The 19,821-nt window shown below is 36.4% G+C and overlaps 1 protein-coding gene across 6 annotated transcripts in view; it reads right to left on the bottom strand.

Moving 5' to 3' along the window:
* Positions 1–19,821, bottom strand: part of LOC150087330 (FK506-binding protein 15-like) — a 373,115-nt gene that overhangs the window by 341,554 nt on the left and 11,740 nt on the right. For all 6 annotated transcript variants that reach the window (XM_090371133.1, XM_090371131.1, XM_090371135.1 and 3 more), the window contains one exon: positions 8,381–8,447. In XM_090371133.1, coding sequence (XP_090227259.1) covers positions 8,381–8,447 — 67 coding nt within the window. The remainder of the gene's footprint in view (positions 1–8,380; positions 8,448–19,821) is intronic.

The raw sequence follows: 19,821 nt of genomic DNA, 5'->3' as shown, positions 1-19,821 counted from the left end.
CTTGGCTGAAGTGGCAACATAACCATCTGGTTTGGACTGAGGTGGGAGCAAAGATGGGCAAAAGTTGCGGCCAATAGCTTTGGCAAGAGACCAGAATGCTCGGCTACCATTAGGGCAAGAAGCAAGTTTTCTACTCTTAGCCTGTTCAAACTCTAGTTTGGACTGGTTAATAACTGCTTTACAACTGTTGCGAGCTTTGGTGTAGGCAGAAAATGAAACTGAAGAATTAGAAACAAGCCAATTACGATATGCAACATTCTTCTCTTGGACAGCCTTAGCACATTTATTGGAAAACCAAGGTTTAGATAAAGGACGAGATTTTAAAGTGGAGTGTGGGATAAAGGATTCCATTCCTGCAAGAATAATTTCACTGACACGATCTGAGCAAATGTTGACATCAGAAGTTTTGAAACAGTAATCCGACCAAGGAAAAGAAGAAAAGAAGTCTCGCAGGTCATCCCATTTTGCATTCTTGTAATGCCAAACAACACGAGGTTGGGAATAGCCATGAGATAAAGGTTCCATTGGAGAAGAGACAATCACCAAGTTGTGATCTGAAGTGCCAAAGGAACTCTCACTTCGACCGTGCACTTAGAAGGGTTGTTTGTGAGAAAAAGATCTAGCGTATTGGCTTTATGATTAGGATTGTCCGGTATTCTTGTAGGTAAATGAACAATCTGTGCTAGGTCATTAGTAATTGCAAAAGCCTCAGCATCTCGACCTGCTGGGTCGGTGTAACTAGAAAACGGAAGCCAGCTGGAGTTGTGAACGTTAAAATCACCAAGGAAAATTACTTCACTGTTAGGAAAGTTGGACTGGAGAAAGTCAAGTTGCAAAGAGAGGAAGTCAAAGAGCTCCAAGTGATTAGTGGAGTTGGGAGAACGGTAGAGACAACAGATGAATTTGACACAATGAGGTAGAGAGATTTTAAGCCAGAGAAGATCAAAGAGAGGAGATTCCAAATTGCCAAGTCTCTGACAGGGAATATCAGAATGGACATATGCACAAGTACCACCTTTGAGGTGAAAGGAATCATACAGCGAATAATTTGGGCATCTGAGATGAGCAGTAGATGAATCAACCGATAACTGAGATTCTGTCAGAAAAAGTACATGGGGTTTGGCAGTCTGCAAGTGGAAATGGACATCGTTGAGATTAGAATTGAGACCACGTATATTTGTGAAATGAATTAGGAAGTCCTTGGGAGGTTTAGATCTTTTCGCAGATAAGCTTGCTCTATTAGTTTAACAATTCATGGTGTATTCAATAGTAAGAAAAAGTAGGTGGGACATGCTGTATGAAGTAATGAAATTTTTGGATATGTCGTACATGTGGTAAGAATATACCCAGATCCTTGACATAACGTGGCCTCGACAATGCTCCCCGCATACACACTACTCGGACTCCCTCCAGTCACTATCTGGCAGAGTAGAGGCAGCAAGATTATACACTAGCTGATCCGGAAGCTTCCTAGAGAGTTACCAATAGGTTCAGTCCGGTGTACTAACTAGCAGCCGGCCTGCGAACACCGTTTTAGAGCTGTACCCTCGAAATGTAAGGAATATTGGATCTTGCCACGACGTTCATCATAACCTCAAAAGTCATCAATCATACTGCATGATGGAAGAGATAGGAAAAGGTTGACCGGAACTTAGCTCTAGAGACTAAACATGGGTTCCACCATTTCAAGCCTCCAATAAGCAAAGTGGTGGTATTTCACCGGTTGATGAGAGTCATCTACCACCTAGTACTGCCTGGTAACATAGAGGGGCGGCGTTCCTCCATGTGGTGTGGGCGCCATACCTCGACCCCTGCTTATGCTGGTTCACACCTGGGTGGTCACCCACCATATACTTGTGCATGGAGGTTATACCCAGGATTACTAACCGTCCCACCATCATGAAGGTGCAAGCAGAGGATTTGGCTGTCACAGACCGTCTGGACTTCGCCGAAATTGGGTCCACTTGACTTGAGTGTCACCGGAATATCAGTTCCATCAGCGTTTTAGACTCCCAGATAGCAAGTACAGCTTGTCTGGCATATCTGAGAGAATGTCTGTGACAACCTCAAATGAACCGTTTTCGAGATAATGCACATTTCCTGTTAAGATACGCCACTCACTATGGGGGCACTAGTTTAGCGAAAAGCTGTGAATCCTTTGCTAAGGGTGATTTTATTAAACATAAGATAATACATTTTTAATTTTTGGTTTCGACACCACAGGATTTTACAGATATTACACGTTACAGGATGTTCTTTCTAACACTCTTTCCTCAACATCAGGTGTTATGCTTCTGGGCCGAACTACTCGTACTCCATGTGCGAAGAGCCCATATTCTCTAAAGCATTGATGTACCCTGATGAATGTGCGCCTGCTGGGCTGCCTTCGGCGGGGAAATGCTTCTTGGTACAAACGTGCAGTCTCGAGTGCACTGCTGTTGGCTTTACCACACATGAAGTGCATGTCTGCATACTCTTCATTGCTGTAACCTCTTTCCATGTTGACTATCCTTTGATAAGTACTAGTATGCCTGCTACATCTCAGTGCAATGAGAGAGGGGAAATGGAGAGAATGAGCATAACCTAACCTAAACAAACAAGTCAGTGGTGGATTCCAACTCTGTACAGTTCGCCTTGTCAGCGGTGGATCCCAACTATAAATGTGCAATACCTCGAAAATTATTAACTTAAGGACCCATGTTTACTAGGCTTTTTTTTGCATATTGTAGTCTGTACAGTTCACTTTTAAATTGACCATCACTTTTGAAACACCCTGTGTGTGTGTGTGTGTGTGTGTGTGTGTGTGTGTGTGTGTGTGTGTGTGTGTGTGTGTGTGTGTGTGTGTGTGTGTACTCATTCTTTGCTATTAGGAAAAACTGAAAATTAAGAGGATATGAAAAGTATTCTAAATTTTTTTTTTCCTATGAATTATTATTTTTATCATTACTACTAAAAAAATAAGTAAAATGTGAGTAAAATAAGTAAAAAATAATTTCATAATAAAGTTTTTATAGAATATTCCAAATGTTTAAGTTCCAGAGGTCGGCAACCTTTTTTGAGTGAAGAGCCATTTTTGATCTAATTGTACTGCATCCAAATGTCACACGTCACTGGAAAGATTCCGGTACGCCGTACCGTTGCGTACCATTCCAAAAAAAGCACTGTATATATATATATATAAAAAATAATAAAAGTAATGACTTATGTATGAACTTTTTGTTTATGTGCATCCACTACATTTCCATTCATTCTTCCAATCACAGCACAGCAAAAACCATAATATCCAATGCTTCAGTATACATATATGTGTAGATGACTATTGTATATGACATGTATGGAAAATAAATAATAATTTCCAGATTTCTATTGGTATGATTTTAATGAAATTTAAAATTACTCTATACATTTCCCTCTAACAGAGCTAAGTATAAAATTCATGAAAATCCACTGAGAATCAAGTTATTACGTATGGATAAAGTAATAATTTCCAGATTTCTATTCATCTAATTTAAATGAAATTTGGGGTTCTTAACAAATTTTTCTAAAAGGGCCAAATATAAAATTTTATGAAAATCCATCCTTTAGGAGTCAACTTATTACATGCAGGCAGCTGGACAGACAGACATGAAGACAAAAGGTGCATTATGCATATATGCTAACATGCCTAAAACGGATGAACAATTATGAGTATGGCATTACAATGGATAAGTATGAGTATGGCTCACTCATCTTATTGCCTCACTTCATATGAATGGCACAAATACCAATGATCATGTATTGGTTGACGATAAAAATAAATATTTTTAGATGAAAAATATAGAGGTTAAAGAGGATATTAGAAGTCTCTATCTAATACTAAATGGGAAGTAAATGATTTTATGATCACTGAAAAGAAAATGGAGAGAAATTGTTGCAGTTAAAAATAAACAAAGCTTCTAGTGCCAATAAAACCCTATCCAATATTTAAAAAAATAGCAAAAGAAGTAATTGAACTTTTAGTTATAGTAACAAGAGCATCACTGGAATGGAGATGACACCCTAATTCACAAAAGTGGTTTAATGGGTGAAGTGAGTAATTACAGAATTGTAGGTCTAACTTATGTGCCAGGGAAAATTATGAAGTCCATAGTTAGAGAAGCAACAGATGATCATCTGGATAAAAATGAGTTAAGAAAATCACAATATGGATTTGTTAAGGTGAGCGCAATCTGATCAGCTAATATGAGGATATCAAAAAAGAACTGGATGCAAAAAATAATTTTGACATAATTCACTTAGATTTTAGCAAAGCTTCTGATACTGTTGTGCATGACAACAGCATATCACTTTTACAAAAATTGAGACAATGCAGGATTGGAAGAGATACTACAATGAATAAAGGAGTTATGGTTAAGTGGTGTGTGTGTGTGTGTGTGTGTGTGTGTGTGTGTGTGTGTGTGTGTGTGTGTGTGTATCAACATTAAGAAGAGAATATTAATAATACTGTATTTTCTTAAGTGCCCTTATTCAAGGGTGTGGTGTGTTTGAACAATATTCAGCATTATATTGTATTTTATTTACATTTTCTGTGCTTTGGTAGAAGAAACAAGTTTATTTAAACATCTGTGCGGGAGGTTTTGTTCCATGTCTATAGTTTACACCCAGAGTTTGCTCACTTCACAATCATTATAAACTGACTCACATCTTAGTGACCTTGGATGCGTGCCTTAACCTTATCTAGTTTTTTTAGGTTACTTCTTTAGAGAAAAGATATTTTATTATTTTTAACCTTAGTTAAATCTTTTTGAGGTTTACTGTCAATTGTTTTTTTCTTTTCTCAAAGTACCCCCCTCCCACATTCAAGTTTACTGTAAAAATGTATCTTCCCATCATAAAAACATAGAAGGAAACCTTACTTCTTATATTAGCCCAATTTCAAGAATCATTAATCAGAAGATGCTGCCTCCTATTGTGCAAAGAGGGTTGTAATTAAAGGTTAATAACAGATGGCCCTGCTCTACAGCCCTCCTAGAATACATTTAAGGATTTTCCCTGAAATTCCAATATTTTCCAGCTTATATACTAAACTATAGTATAGTAATATGCATTATTAATTCAATGCATATTATTTTACTCTGTATTTTATGCATACTTACTCCACTTAATTCTGTTTAATAAAAGATTTTTAAAATTATTTTGCACAAAGTATTTTTTATTACAATTATCATAAGTTTGGTTTGGTTTTTTTTTTTTTTTTTTAGGAGCATTAGCAACTAAGGCCATATTGCTCCGGGATATGCGGTGGTCATTCCCTGACCTTTCCGCATCCTTCATATTTGGTGGCGACGGGCTCGAACCCCGGTCTAATCAAGAAGCGTGTGCTATGCACTGCTGCTCCTTCCCACCTGGCTACGGAGGCGCCTCAATTATCATAAGTAATAAGTGCTGTACAGAAAGAGCTGTATTAACACAGAAACCTGGAAACTATTTGCTTCCAGAGGCACCAAAATAGTAGTATTATTATGGTACCTTTCATAGTAGTGAAGGCAATATTTTCCTCTCTTTGTATCTAGGTGCTTAGAAGGCTTGACACACCCCTGTGTAGAAGGAAAATGAATCCTAAACCTTTATAAGAAAAGTTGAAAAAAATTAGAACAATTGAAATCTCAGAAAACATTACCCAGGATTTCCATTATCTCAGGCAGTAATAGTCCCATTCATCCCAGAAAATCACTGTATTTATTAAGATTTTAACTGTTTTGAATGATCAATAAATTGGTGCAAAATATTTTTCAGTTTCTTATTATTATTATTATTATTATTATTATTATTATCCATATGATGCAAGGAAGCCTGAGGCTTATGCTGCACCAGGAAAAAAAAAAAAAAAAAAGTTCCCGAGTAACCCTGAGACAGAGCGAGAGAGAGAGCGAGAGAGAGAGAGCGAGAGCGAGAGCGAGAGCGAGAGCGAGAGAGAGTCAAAAGTAGAAGGGAATCACCAAGAAAGAGAAGAATGATGATATCCAGCTCAGGACCCTGGGTGTGCCAAGCCCATACTCACCAGATGTGAGCCCCCGGGGTTAAGTTCTAGAAGAAACAAATAGAAAATCGTTGATTTCAAGTGTTTGTTTATATAACAATGAGACGATTTAAGGTAAACATTTGGGGATTGAACTAATATTTGGGAATATGACACACACTGGTTATTAGGATGAATCATCTTTGAAATAGTCTCTGTGACACTGTATATAGCAATTCCAAAGCTTCTGCACTTCGGGAAACATTCCTGTCAGGCTTCTTTTGGAATTGCTAATGGCTTGTGTCGTGATCTGAATAATTTACTCAAATCAGTGACCTTTATTTTGTGTGTGTGGGGGGGGGGTTGCCATGATACAAGTGCCGATTCCATTTTCTCCAAACAGCATAACCCAATTGCTGTAGAACTGGTTTGTAGTTTACTAATAACCATGCAGGAAAATTCATAATGAACAATGCCCTGAAAGGCAAGAAATAAAATAACCATGATCTTCACATTTGATTGAGATTGTCTTGCTTTTTTTTTTTTGGGGCCTTGGAAAAGACAGAGCCTTCCAGTGAAAGGATTGGGTCTTTGTTCCTGAGTCGTGGCCATGTGCCTATGATTTTTCAGGGAAAATGATACAAGAAACAAAGTGTGAGTCAGCAGCAGCCTGTTGATGAAGGTCCTGATATTAGCATTAGTAGGGTGATGCAAGAAAGCAATTTTATATGGCATCAGTCAAAAAAAAAAAAAAAATCCTTCCCATTTCACCCATCCATTTGCTCCAAATGTTTGTCTAGTTCTGCACTGAATTTATTTAAGCTGTCAACTTCTACAATGACATGACAAATGGAAGTTTATTCCAGCAATCAACTACCTGCTGGCTAAAGGCAAATTTCTGCACATCTATTCTACAACTATCTTTCCTCAATTTGAATTTGTCCCCCCCTCTGGTGATTAATCTGGGCAAGAGGAAGAATCCCATCACCATTGCGCTTGCTCAAAATCTCCACTCTCTGTGATCGTCTGTGAGGATGAAGTCAAAAACTTTGCCAAAATACATTGAATTCCCAAACCTTATGTTAAAATCAATTGCATGGCACAGAAAAAATACCAATTTCACTAGCAACTTAGCAGATAGTTAAATGTCAACCATTCCTGATCAGATCATGAAAACAAATGACTGAATCACTAGTGTTTGAAATTGAAGGGTAGCAGAGTGAGGATAATTTACAACAGACAAGCAGTCCTCTTTAAACTTTGATAACCAGTGAAAAGTTTGCAAATGACACATAGCATCTTCACTGAAAGCTGCTTTAAATATTTTGTCAGTTTGTTGAATTTTTCCTAATTCAAAACAAAATTCAATACAAATTTGTTGCTCAGTAAATCACTTATTTTAACACAAGCATGGATGCAGTTATTCCCTTCCTTTGTTCAGGCATGGCTTACATCAAAATTGCTCTGCTGTTCCATATTTAAAATTGGCCAAATAATTCAAACAGTTTAGTTGTTGATGTCACCTGTATTTTCAATCTATTATGAACAATCCATTGTTTGCTTCTAAATTGGAAACATTTTTAAATAATTTTTTTAAAACAAAGTATCTACTGGACCACTTTACAGACCATTTGCTTACATAAGTCTAACTAGAAAAATAAAAATAAGATCACACTTTGTGCCCCTCTCAAAGGGCACAAAGATTGTGATCTATGAACATTTTTAGCATCATGCCAATAAGCATAATATTGTTAATATTCATTAAAAAATACTATACTCACCGTGGGACACCAGAATAAATTTAGAAAAGTGCAGCATTGCAGGATGTGAGCTACAGGCAGGACAATGACCATTTTATATTTTTATGACAATACTGCTGAATTTCTAACACAATCTATGATGCATATCTAAAACAAAAATATTGATTGAGAAATAGAATATTTCTCAATCAATGTATAAATAAACTAAAACAGATTTTTGTCACTCTGGTATATAATTTTTCAACTTAATGACTTCTGTAGCACTTTTTGGAAGAGAATGCTTGTGCTTGAGTTAAAATTCAAAGATGCATGTCAATGGTTCTTTACACAAAACATCTTCTATTCAACAGGCACTAATTCAGACTGGCAGCAGATAAATGGATGATTTATGTATTACTATATCTAGATGAATCACTAAACATGTTGTGACAAGTCATAACTAGTAAAGTTGAACAATTTTAAGATACATAAACTGAACTTTTAAATCATGTCTCATATTTACCCCTCCCCATTTTACTGAGTATTAGCTAGTGCACGTCATTTCCATTATTTCAGGATCCCATTACAGACTCCCTAATAAGGTTATTTAATTCATCATCATAAAACAATAAGACAAACTTACTACTTATATGCATGAACAGCTACTGCATGGATGACTTCCTGAGAACTTCCTTTATTTCCTGTCTGTTCTGTAAACAAAGTAAATTTTGACCATTTAAAATTAAATTGTCTTGGGTATGATATATGTATGATAAATTCAATTTTCATAATAAATTTCTTCTCTGAAGTTTGTGTAAGTACAATACTATGCACTACAGTAATGGATCTAACAATCACAGCACATAACACAACTATAAAAGCAACTAAAAAAGCAATTAGTTCTATTACAATATCTGGATATAAAAACAATAATACTTTACAATACATTTGAAAAGTACATTTACACTGGTATATGTAAATTTTAAATTTTTTTTGCTTTTTTAATGCAGTTTGTGAACCTGTACAATCCTTAGGTGCTGACTCCATACCTGTAACTGATTTTGCTCCATCATGTCAACATTTTTGCACAAAATAAAAAAAATGTACATATATATGTATTCAGAATATTCAACAGACAGTTTCCAGTATTAAGAACAAAATGATAACATACTCAGTCAAATCAATATATACCAAAGCTAAGGTTTGTTTGGTTTTTTTCGGGATTTATTAGGTGCAGCGGCAACTATGGCCATAGTGAGCCACCAAAGCTAAGGATTTAGTGGTTAAACTCAATTTTCTTGAATATGGATGTATTTGTGCTCATCACATGAGTCGCTTTTCAAATACCAAGAGTTATCTGCTATCACTGCCTCACTTTCTATTTACTCTAGTATCTTTTTCCCATAGTCTTGAATCTTGGAAAGATCTTTCATCCTACTCTTCACTCACTCCATCAAGATTCTGTGGAAAATACTCAAGAAAATACTTACAGAAAATGAACCTTCACATTCATACTGCAAGCTACTTTTTTGAACCTAGTAAGCATATTGTTGTTGATAACCTTCTTGTAGTCTTTTGACTTAGCATTAGCATTAGTAGAGGCATATGATGCAAGAAAGCAAGCTTATTCAGCATCAGCCAAAAAAAAAAAAAAAAAAAAAAACACACACACCACTCCCATTTCACCCCTCCGTTCGTTCGAAATACCTGTCCAGTTGAGCTTTAAATTTGTTTAGGCTATCAACTTCAACAACAAGTGATGGAAGTCGGTTCCACCAACCAACCACCCGCTGGCCAAAGGCAAATTTCCGCACATCTATCCGACATCCGTCCTTCCTCAATACTTAGAAATGCTTAAACAGATTTTGCACAAGTTTTGAATGTTAGCAAAGCCTCCACTTCTTTCTGAAACACAGAAGTTGTGAAATTATCATCTTGCAGCAATTCTCTGATTTGTGATCTACCAAACACAGCACCATGGAACTTAAATCAGTTATCTCGGGAAATTTTGAAACTATGTATCAAAAAAGGAACCTGCCTATTTATCTATGATCTTAAATTATTTCATTAGTCTCAGTTTTATATGGAACAATGGCAGAAGCACTTTAACTGGAAGGGGGAGAGAGAGACTCATTTGAGACATTTTTGCTTTCAGAAGTGAGTTAATCCATTTTGCCATATCTAATTTGATGAGCAGCTTCAGTTTTGCTCTCCCATTCAAAAAACGAACCGAGGATATTTTGAGTGAATGACTGTTGTCAAAAAAGTATGGTTAGCATCTTCCAATTATCACAAATTATCCATTCATATCTTAGTATTTAAACTTTTATAATAAGATTTCAGAAATATTCTGTACATTTAAAAGTTTCTCTTAAATGTACAAAATAGGCAAAGAGAATTGAGGATAATATGTTCCAACTGTATAGCAGAACTTTTACAATGGTAATCAGGCCGTAAATGAAGATCTCCATTCCGAAATCACCATAAACCACCTCAATGTTTTGATCAAATAAATTTTCAGCACGGAACACAAGAGATAACTCCTCAGAGTAGAAAGGAATGAATTCATTTTCGTGCTTTATATTTATACCAAGCAAATGAAGTGTCAGGTGCCAACAGATTCTTTTCACTCAATCTCAACCAAGAGATATGCTGTGTTTTTCAGTAGACTGAAGTCCTGTACCAGTTATTCAGTTCAACTTGTGTAAACTGCTGTATCTTCCTTGGCATGGCTTTGACTTCAACAGTGACCTCAAATTCACTTAGCTCAGTAAAGGATATATCAGAGAGTATGTGCTGGAAGTATTAAAGTTCTGGAATTTGTACAGCTGCACTATGGGAGAAAGGATAAATAGCTGATAACAAATTTGAACTGTATTGCAGCTTTATTCTTGGTGCTGTATCCTGTAATACTGCACATGCAAAGAACAAAAAAAAAACAATCCAATGTGTGACCTTAGGGTTTGCACCCCACGATAGGTATACCAAATCCAAAGGATTTTCACCTTCCAATAATCAACCCAGTCTAACATTTTAAACATATGGATGGCAAACATAATGCACAGTCCATGATTCATCTCATTCACCAATTCAATCACCAAAATAAGCACGATATTCATATTCTTCCTTATAAAAATCAGTGATTCACTGTCTGATTTTATGGTGAATATTTCCACAAGTGAAGCAAAAGAGATTATGATTACTGACACACAATGTTAGCTAAAAAAAAATAATTTTCACATCAATACAGACATTCGACAAGTGTCAAAACTTACTATAGATGATTTCAATTTACCCCTAATTGATAAGAGCAAGTGGGAGGGGAAACACCATGGTGAACAAAATTTTTAAAGCAACTAGATGAATGTTATTTGTGTCAGTATGTTAGGGAAAGTACTAGAGGCAAGAATATTCTAGACGTGATCACCCATAAAACAGATGACATCAGTGTGACAGTATGGGAATCATTAGCAAAGATTGATCAAGGCATTCTCATTTGGATGATAAATGGGCATTAAATTCAGGAAAGGAGATTATGACAGCTTAAGGTGCTACATAGCCTCTATGAACTGGAGACCATACACAGGGCATGGATACATTAGAATTATGGTATACCTTTAAAGCTATAGTCACCGAAGTCTTGACTGCATATATACCATTAACAAAATACGCCAAGGAGGATGATGAGATGGATGAATAATGAAGCTAGCCAGTTAAAACCAGAAAAAGATGGCATAGAAAAGCTACAGAGTGATAAAAAGTACTGAAGCCTATAATAGTTACAAGTTGATCTGTAATAGTATGACAGAAAAAGTTAAGCTGGCAAATGCAGATAAGAAATCACTTGCTGAGATGGCAAAGAAATGCAAGAAGTATTTCATGTATGTGAATATGCAAAAGAAAAGCACAAATCAGATCCGAACTTCGTATAATAGGTGCAGAAAAGTCTAAAATAACCTAGCAACAGAAATTGAACAAACACTTTGTATTGATCCTTTGTGATGAGAAAAAACAGTGAATGAAGCTGAGAAGCATTAAATTAACAATATTGAAATTTCAGAAGATTATTGGAAAATACATTCAAGCCTAAAGGTAATTAAGGCTCTTGGAGTTAGTGGCATATACCCAGTAATTTTGAGGAATGTACTGAGCCATTAAGGTTAATTATGAGGACATCAATGGATTCGGGAGAGATTCCCTTGGAGAAGCGTCAATGTATCACCAATACATAAAGATGGTTCTCAGATTGAAGCGAGTAACTACTAACCAGTCAGTCTGACTCCAGTGGAAGGGAAAATCATGGAAGCAATGATCAAGAATGCAATATGGGATCATGGAATTCTGAATGAAGCATGGCATGGTTTTGTAAAGTAAAAATCATGTTTAACCAAGTTTGGTTAACTATTTTGATTGAGTCACTCATGAGCTGGATGTAGGAAATAATTTTGACAATGTTTACTTGGATTTCAGCAAAGAAATTGACTCAGTACCACATAAGGGTTACTCTAAAAGCTCGACATGCTGGAATCATAGGGAAGAAAAAAAAAAAAAAAAAAAAATATCCGTAGGCTAGATAATAACGCAGCTGCAAGGTAAGAAGCAGAGGGCTGTGATTAATGGTTACTCTTCAGACTGGGCCAATGAAAGATCACCTAGGATCAGTACTACATTGACAAAGAGATATATAGGTACAAAATTTTTAGACTATGTCAAGATGATCAGAAGAGTAGGAAACAATCATTTCCAAGCAGCAGTTCTTCCGGATGGCTTAGACTTCAGGAAAAAGTGGCAGGCAATTTTAATGCAACAAGATGCAAAGTCTTACACTTGAAGAATAACAACCCAAAAACAACTTATAGAATTGGTAGGGTTGAATTAAAAACAGTAAAGGAAGAAAAGGATTTAGAAGTTATGATGCAGTTGGATGTGGCGTTCTCCGATCAGTACAGACCAGCAAGGGAAGCAATGGTGTCCTATCGATGATTGATAGTATGTTTACTTGTAGAGATAGAGATGTCATAATCCCACTGTACAAGGCAACTGCAAGACTGCATTTGGCATACTGTGTTAAAGTATGGATACTGCTCCTAAAGAAAGACAGGGCTTCTTGAAAGAGTCCAAGGCCAGGCAATGCATCTGGTGAGAGTGGCAAAAGGACATCCACATGAGGAAAGATTTTAAACATGTGGGCTGCACAATTTAGTAATTAGACACCATAAAGGAAACCTGATTGGAGTACAAGGCTCTAAGGGGAAAGTAAAATGAATGAGGATGAACATTTCACTATTATAAATGATAGGGCCATAAATTCAAATTACTGGGGGGGGGGGGGTTGGATCACACAGCAGGAATTTTTCTTTTAGCTAGTGACTTGTAATCACTTGAAATACATTGTCTAAGGCTAATTTAGTAATTAGACACCATAAATTGGTGTCAATTTCAAAGGTCAGCTATGTGACTTTTCATTTTAGAAAGTGAAGGAGTCAAATAGGTGGTTCATTTTATTTTATTATTTTTTAGTTAGTTAATTTTTTTTTTGTGCCGGTGCAGCAAAAGCCTTAGGCTTCCTTGCACTGCATACTGTGTTAAAGTATGGATACTGCTCCTAAAGAAAGACTGGGCTTCTTGAAAGAGTCCAAGGCCAGGCAATGCATCTGGTGAGAGTGGCAAAAGGACATCCACATAATACAGCAACAACAATGCAAATTAATGCTAAATTAATAATTAAAACACCTATAATGCTTCTTTCTACAAAATACTGTCATTTTGCATTACATTTATTGTAATGCAAAATGACAGTTTGTATTGCAAATGTTGTAATGAAAAATGGCAGTGACTTTTTGGTAATCTGGACATGAAATAAAATTGCCTATAATTTTCACTCAACAAAAACATGTATACAAGTGTTACTACATATACATATTTCTACTGGTACCTCTTGTTTTGAGAACCAAGGGGTTCTTAAACTTTGTGATACTGTGATTACCTAAAATGTTAAAAGAATTTGTGCAACTCCCACTCCTTTCTCTATGAGTAAAACTAATGATTACAGAGGTTAAAATTGGGAAATAAATAAATATCCCAATAACTTTGATAGCTAATATTTTATTGGATATACACAAAAAATATCAAATATGGAATCCTGTAGTAAGAAATATAAATACCGTTAACTATTTGAACAGACATGAAATAAAACTCCATTAACTTTAGATTTTTTTACCACAACTGCACCTACCAACACTATGATAAAAATAGAAACAGAATATAACAGCATAAATAGCACGTGAAGAGTAAAGGGCCTTTTGTCTTGTGATTTAGTTAATGAAGCAAGTGTTAATAACATATCTGAAATTTAATCCTTATGTTAATTATGAACAAAGATGATTTTTTTATACATTACACATCCAGCCATGCCCCACCTCTAAGATGCATGTGACCCCCTCAGGGGGGGGGGATCACATACCCCATAGTTTGAGAAACAGTTTTAACCTAAGCTCAATTTACTGAGTGTATAATCTTTATCTGAGTTCATAGAAAAAATTAACACGTACTATAAAAAGTGGATAAAAAAAAATTGTTTTTACATTCAAAAAAATTTTTGTTGAATGTTAAAACACAAATAATTTTACTACAAGGGCAAACATGGTTATGTCTCCAAGACTATTCTAGAAAAAAGAATACTAATTATAATGGTAAACTAATGCAACAATTAGGATTACAGTTATAGGGTGATTCCAGGGGCAGCCTGGCCTGGGCAGCAAAACATTTACATTTAAGTGAGCCAGATACAACTATCTGACCTCTGTGCTTCTGCACATATGCAAAATAGGTCTCATCTGTTCATAGTGTCCCAAACAAATGTTCTCACTGTGTTATTATAACTATAAACAGACACCCCCCCCAAACTCTGCATCAACTTAAATGCAAAATAAATCAAAAGGGATTTAATCAGAAAAAGAGTGACCTTTGGCCTCATGATGACAGGGGCATCACTTCTCACACCACGAGTTACTATTCCCACCATGAGGAGGTAGGTCATTACTATATTGCTCTCAATAAGATAATTTTAGTCGACCCAATGAGCTATCAACAGTGGACTAATATAATCTACAGTCCTATCATATCACAAAGGACTGCAATCAACGTTGACGGTCAATCAACTCAGGTATATCAATTTCTAAAGTCTTATCAAGTTATGATAGGCTGCAACACAAGGCTGGGAACCTCCAAGCCCAAAATCGCATAACCGTGCTTAGATTTTAAACATGAAAACAAATGCCTTTCCAGTAATATGGCAGTCTCAATCCTTGTTAGTCGCATCATTTAAACTCACTGGTGAACCACTGGGGTGAGGTGAACCCCTACAAGAACTACTCATATGCTATTGTTCTTTGAAATATATCTAAGGCTTGATGAAACTCTTCTTTTAGAATGAGAAGCAACCTGGAAAGCAAGGCAATGGAGATTTCCACTATGACTGCTGAGAGTCATAGTGGAAAAAATAAATACATGGACTGTGTTAGGGTAACTAAGAACAGAAACAGGTGCATGTATACTTGCATGTACACAAATGCTAGGAATATAGTTAATAAATTTGATGAGCTTGAAGTGCTAGTCAAGATATAAAAGGCAGATACTGTTGGGATATCAGAGACGTGGTGTCACACAGACATAAGCGGTGCACAATTGGAATTTGGGGAGTACAATGTGTACATAAAGAATAGACAGGATAGGAAGGGAGGAGGGGTAATGCTGTTAGTTAAGAAACACAAAATCTAAGGAAGTGCATCCATCGTGGACAATGCAATGTTGAGTCTCTTTGGTGTAACATAAGCACTGGGAAATGAAAAACGAGAGTAGGTGTGTGTGTTATAGGCCTAATGAATCTGATGAGTATAATGAGCAATTGTGCAGAGAAATAGAGTGGGCCAGTAAATCAGAATGTCTTATAATTGGGGATTTTAACTTTCCAGATATTGACTGGAACTTGTGGATTGGTCACCCGCACACTAGCAAGAATTTTGCGAATTTATTGGATGACTGTTTTCTACAGCAACCAGAGGCAACCAGAGGGAGTAATACTCTTGATCTCATTATTATCAGCAGTGATTATTCGTGCATTAAGAATTTGCAGAAAAAGGAATCACTGGGTGACAGTGATCACAATGTACTGATGTGGAAATTACTTAAGGATGTAACTACCATCAAGGCTAAAGGGAAGGGCTTTTGCTTTTGTAAAGGTGACTACAGGGGTCTCAGACAGTTTTTAAATTCTGTACTGATGATGATACCAACGTTGAATTCTACATGGGAAAGCTTTCTGGGACTTAATTTTGGAGGCTACTAGGCTTTTCATTCCATCTAAGAAATACTGTTCAAAGTTTATACCTAAATGGATGTCAGATGAACTAATGAGGCTTGTGGCAGAGAAGAAAAATGTATGGGATGCATATAAAGTATCAGGTGACACAGAAGCCTATGGCAGACATAAACTAGTCTGTAATCAAGTCACAAAGAAGGTTAGGCAGGCGAAGGCAGATTATGAGAAATCCTCGGCAAAGGATGCAAAGAAAAACAGCCAAGAGTTCTTTACTTATGTAAACTCTAGAAGGAAAGGGATGAATCAGATTGGACCACTTAACATAGATGGGCTGACTATTCATGATCATGCTCAGGCAGCTGATAAACTGAATGAGTATTTTGCATCTACATTCACACATGAGAAGCTATTCAATGAGGGGAGTGCCAGAAGTTTACCAAACTCTAACATGGAGCTAAGTGATTTTGTAATAACTGAGAGCAAAGTGGAGGAGAAATTGTTGAGGTTAAACATAAAAAAGACACCTGGGGTGGCGGGATCTATCCAGTTATATTAAAGGAGGCAGCAAAGGAAGTAAGCAAACCCTTAGCCATAATTATGGGAGCTTCCTTGGTCTCAGGGGGAGGTCCCCATGGACTGGAGGTGTGCAAATGTATCGCCAATTCGCAAAGGGAGTTCGAAAGGTGACACAGGTAACTATAGACCTATTAGTTTAACTTGTGTTCCAGGGAAAATAATGGAATCACTGGTAAAGAAGCATTGCAGAATCATCTAGACAAGACTGCAGTAATAGTTAAGACAGCATGGGTTTGTTAAAGGGAGGTCTTGTCTGACCAATTTGATTGGATACTATGATGTGGTCACAAAGAAACTGAATGCCAAAAATAATTTTGATATCATATACTTGGATTTCAGGAAAGCTTTTGATACAGTTGCACATGGAAAACTGCTGTACAAACTGGAGAGGTATGGCATTGAGGGTAAGTTTCTACAATGGATAAAGGGATGATTGAATGGGAGACAACAGAGAGTGGTAATCAATGGACACTGCTCTTTGTGGACAAATGTTTTTATTATTATTATTATTAGCTATATGGTGCAAGGAAGCCTGAGGCTTATGCTGCACCAGGCAAAAAAAAAAAAAAAATTCCCAAGTTACCGAGAGAGAGAGAGAGAGAGAGAGAGAGAGAGAGAGAGAGAGAGAGAGAGAGAGAGAGAGAGAGAGAGAGAGAGAGAGAGAGAGAGAGAGAGAGATCACCAAGGAAGAGAAGAATGATGATATCCGGCTCAGGACCCTGGGTGTGCCAAGCCCATACTCACCAGATGTGAGCCCCCGATGTTATTAGTGATGTTCCCAGGGGTCAGTATTGAGCCCATTGTTGTTTTGTATATTTATCAATGATATTGATGAAGGTATATCAGGTTTAATGTCCAAGTTTGCAAATGATACAAAGGTTGGCAGGGTTGTTAACAACAGTAAAGACAGTATGCTACTCCAACTGGATCTAGATAAGTTGGGCAAATGGGCTGAAAAGTGGTAACTGAAGTTTAACATTGACAATTCAAAGTACTGCATATGGGTAGCAATAACTGAAGAGAAACGAACCAACTGTGTGAACCAACTTTTCACTCAGGGAAGTGGAAAGTGAAAAAGACCTGGGGGTAATTGTGCAGTCAAATATGAAGTTCGTTGATCAGTGCAGACGAGCTGCCAGGGTTGGTCATGGAGTCTTGTCAATGATATATAGGAATTTTGCTAGCAGAGACAGGGAGGTGATTATCCCATTATACGAGGCGATGGTTAGGCCACACCTAGAGTACTGTGTAGAGGTCTGAAGGCCTCATTTTAGGAAGGATGTAGAGTTACTAGAACAAAGAAGGGCAACAAGATTGGTGAGGGGGAACAAAGGGGTGCTCTTACCAAGAAAGGTTTAAGTTCTGCAAATTGCAGTGCCTGGAAAGTAGGCACCTGCGAGGTGAGCTGATTGAGGTGCATAAGGCCTTGAATGGGTTGAGCAAGCTGAATGCTGATGGGATTCTTCCTCTTATTCAGATTAATAACCTGAAGGGGCACAGATTCAAATTGAGGAAAGATAGTTGTAGAATAGATGTGCGAAAACTTGCCTTTAGCCAGCGGGTAGTTGATTGGTGGTGTTGACTTCCATCTTTTGTTGTGTAAGTTGATAGCTTAAATAAATTTAAGGTTGAGCTGGACAGGCATTTGGAACGAATGGAAGGGTGAAATGGGAGATTTTTTTAAGCTTGCTTTCTTGCATTGTATGCCTCTACTAATGCTAATGCTAAACTTGGGACAGGATATGTCAATGAAGGAGTGCACTAAGGATAGCTTCCTTCTCCAGTTCCCAGAGCAAGTAGGATCAGCAGTTTTTGAACATTCCTTCCAGGAATGATCTCGACCTCTACAATGCCTTAGAGTACTTCTCCACACGGCCAAAGACCATGCAGATATAAAATTTTTTCATCAGAAGAAACTTATTCCTGGGAAACAAATTTCAAAAAAAAGTTTGTTTATCTTCACTTTTGCTGTTCTTGTATGAGTCTGGATATGCTGATTATGAATATGATATTAGTTTTTCCATTACATCCAAAGTTTTTTTCTACTCATCAGAAGCTCTAAATTTTCTGCAACCAATGGGTGTACATGTCATTGTGACAGTACAATTCAGTCCTGAAGTGTCAGTCCTCCATGCCAACCTACTTCACATTAGATATGTAGCCATAGTTATAGTAAGCCTTCTTTCTTTCTTCTAATTCCTACTTTACACATATCATCAATCCACTTTCCTCCTATCTGCCTCTGGGTCTATTAACATTCATTTTTGCTTCAAATACCTGTTTAAATAATTTCCCTACCTTGCTCATACCATCCTGTTTGTTTCACTTTAACACTGATTAGATATTTGTTACCCCAAGATTTTTTCTTATATCCTCAGTTGTAATATAGTTTTACTTGCATACAACAGTTACTTCCACTTATATTTTTCATCAACAGCTCTCATTTCTGAGGATTCTAGTTTTTCATCAAATTCTTTATTTTTAACTCATTAAAATAGGCTAAAATATTCATAAACAGTTAGTTTTGGCTCTTAGCTAATTTCTCTTCTGTTTCAAATGAATTTGTTTAACTGGCTTCCAACACTTCCTGTTTGTTATTTTTTATTGTATTGTTTATTTGCATGTTTTTATCTAATCTTCTGTTCCCAGATATGCAAAATAATTAACTTGTACCAATTTTGGGGTTATTCAGTCTACACTCTAAACTTTCCTTGTCTTTCCTGACTTTCAAAAGTTTTGTTTAATTAATTTTCATAAAAAATTCATTATGACATTTATCAACTTCATTGATAAGTTCTTGAAGATACTATTTAAGAAAACTACTATTTAACAGACAGCACAATATTATTTGCAGGTAATAATGATCCAATTTTCATATCTTATTTATTATGCTATTATTAATAGCATAATAAACAATGTAACTCATATGATCTAAATCTTATTCTATGAAATAAAAAAATATAAGTGAAAGTAAATTACTTCTAAGGAAAGTAATGGTATTATATGCAATAATTCCAAATTAAAATTAAGCATTGTTTTACTACATGTACATATTGTTGTAACTACAGCTAGTGTTCTACAGGGTGCCTAAAAATTATTCACTGGATTATGATGCTCAATTAAAATTTTATTGTAATGAATATCTTAAAATGGTTTGCTGCAGTTATCAAAGCAACTCAATGAAGTTT

Source organism: Mastigoproctus giganteus, chromosome 4, assembly GCF_048544385.1.
Source record: "Mastigoproctus giganteus isolate SK-2022 chromosome 4, ASM4854438v1, whole genome shotgun sequence".
Classification (NCBI taxonomy): Eukaryota; Metazoa; Arthropoda; class Arachnida; order Uropygi; family Thelyphonidae; genus Mastigoproctus; species Mastigoproctus giganteus.
Note: the sequence above shows the minus strand (reverse complement) of the source record. Positions and strands in the feature narration are given on the sequence as shown.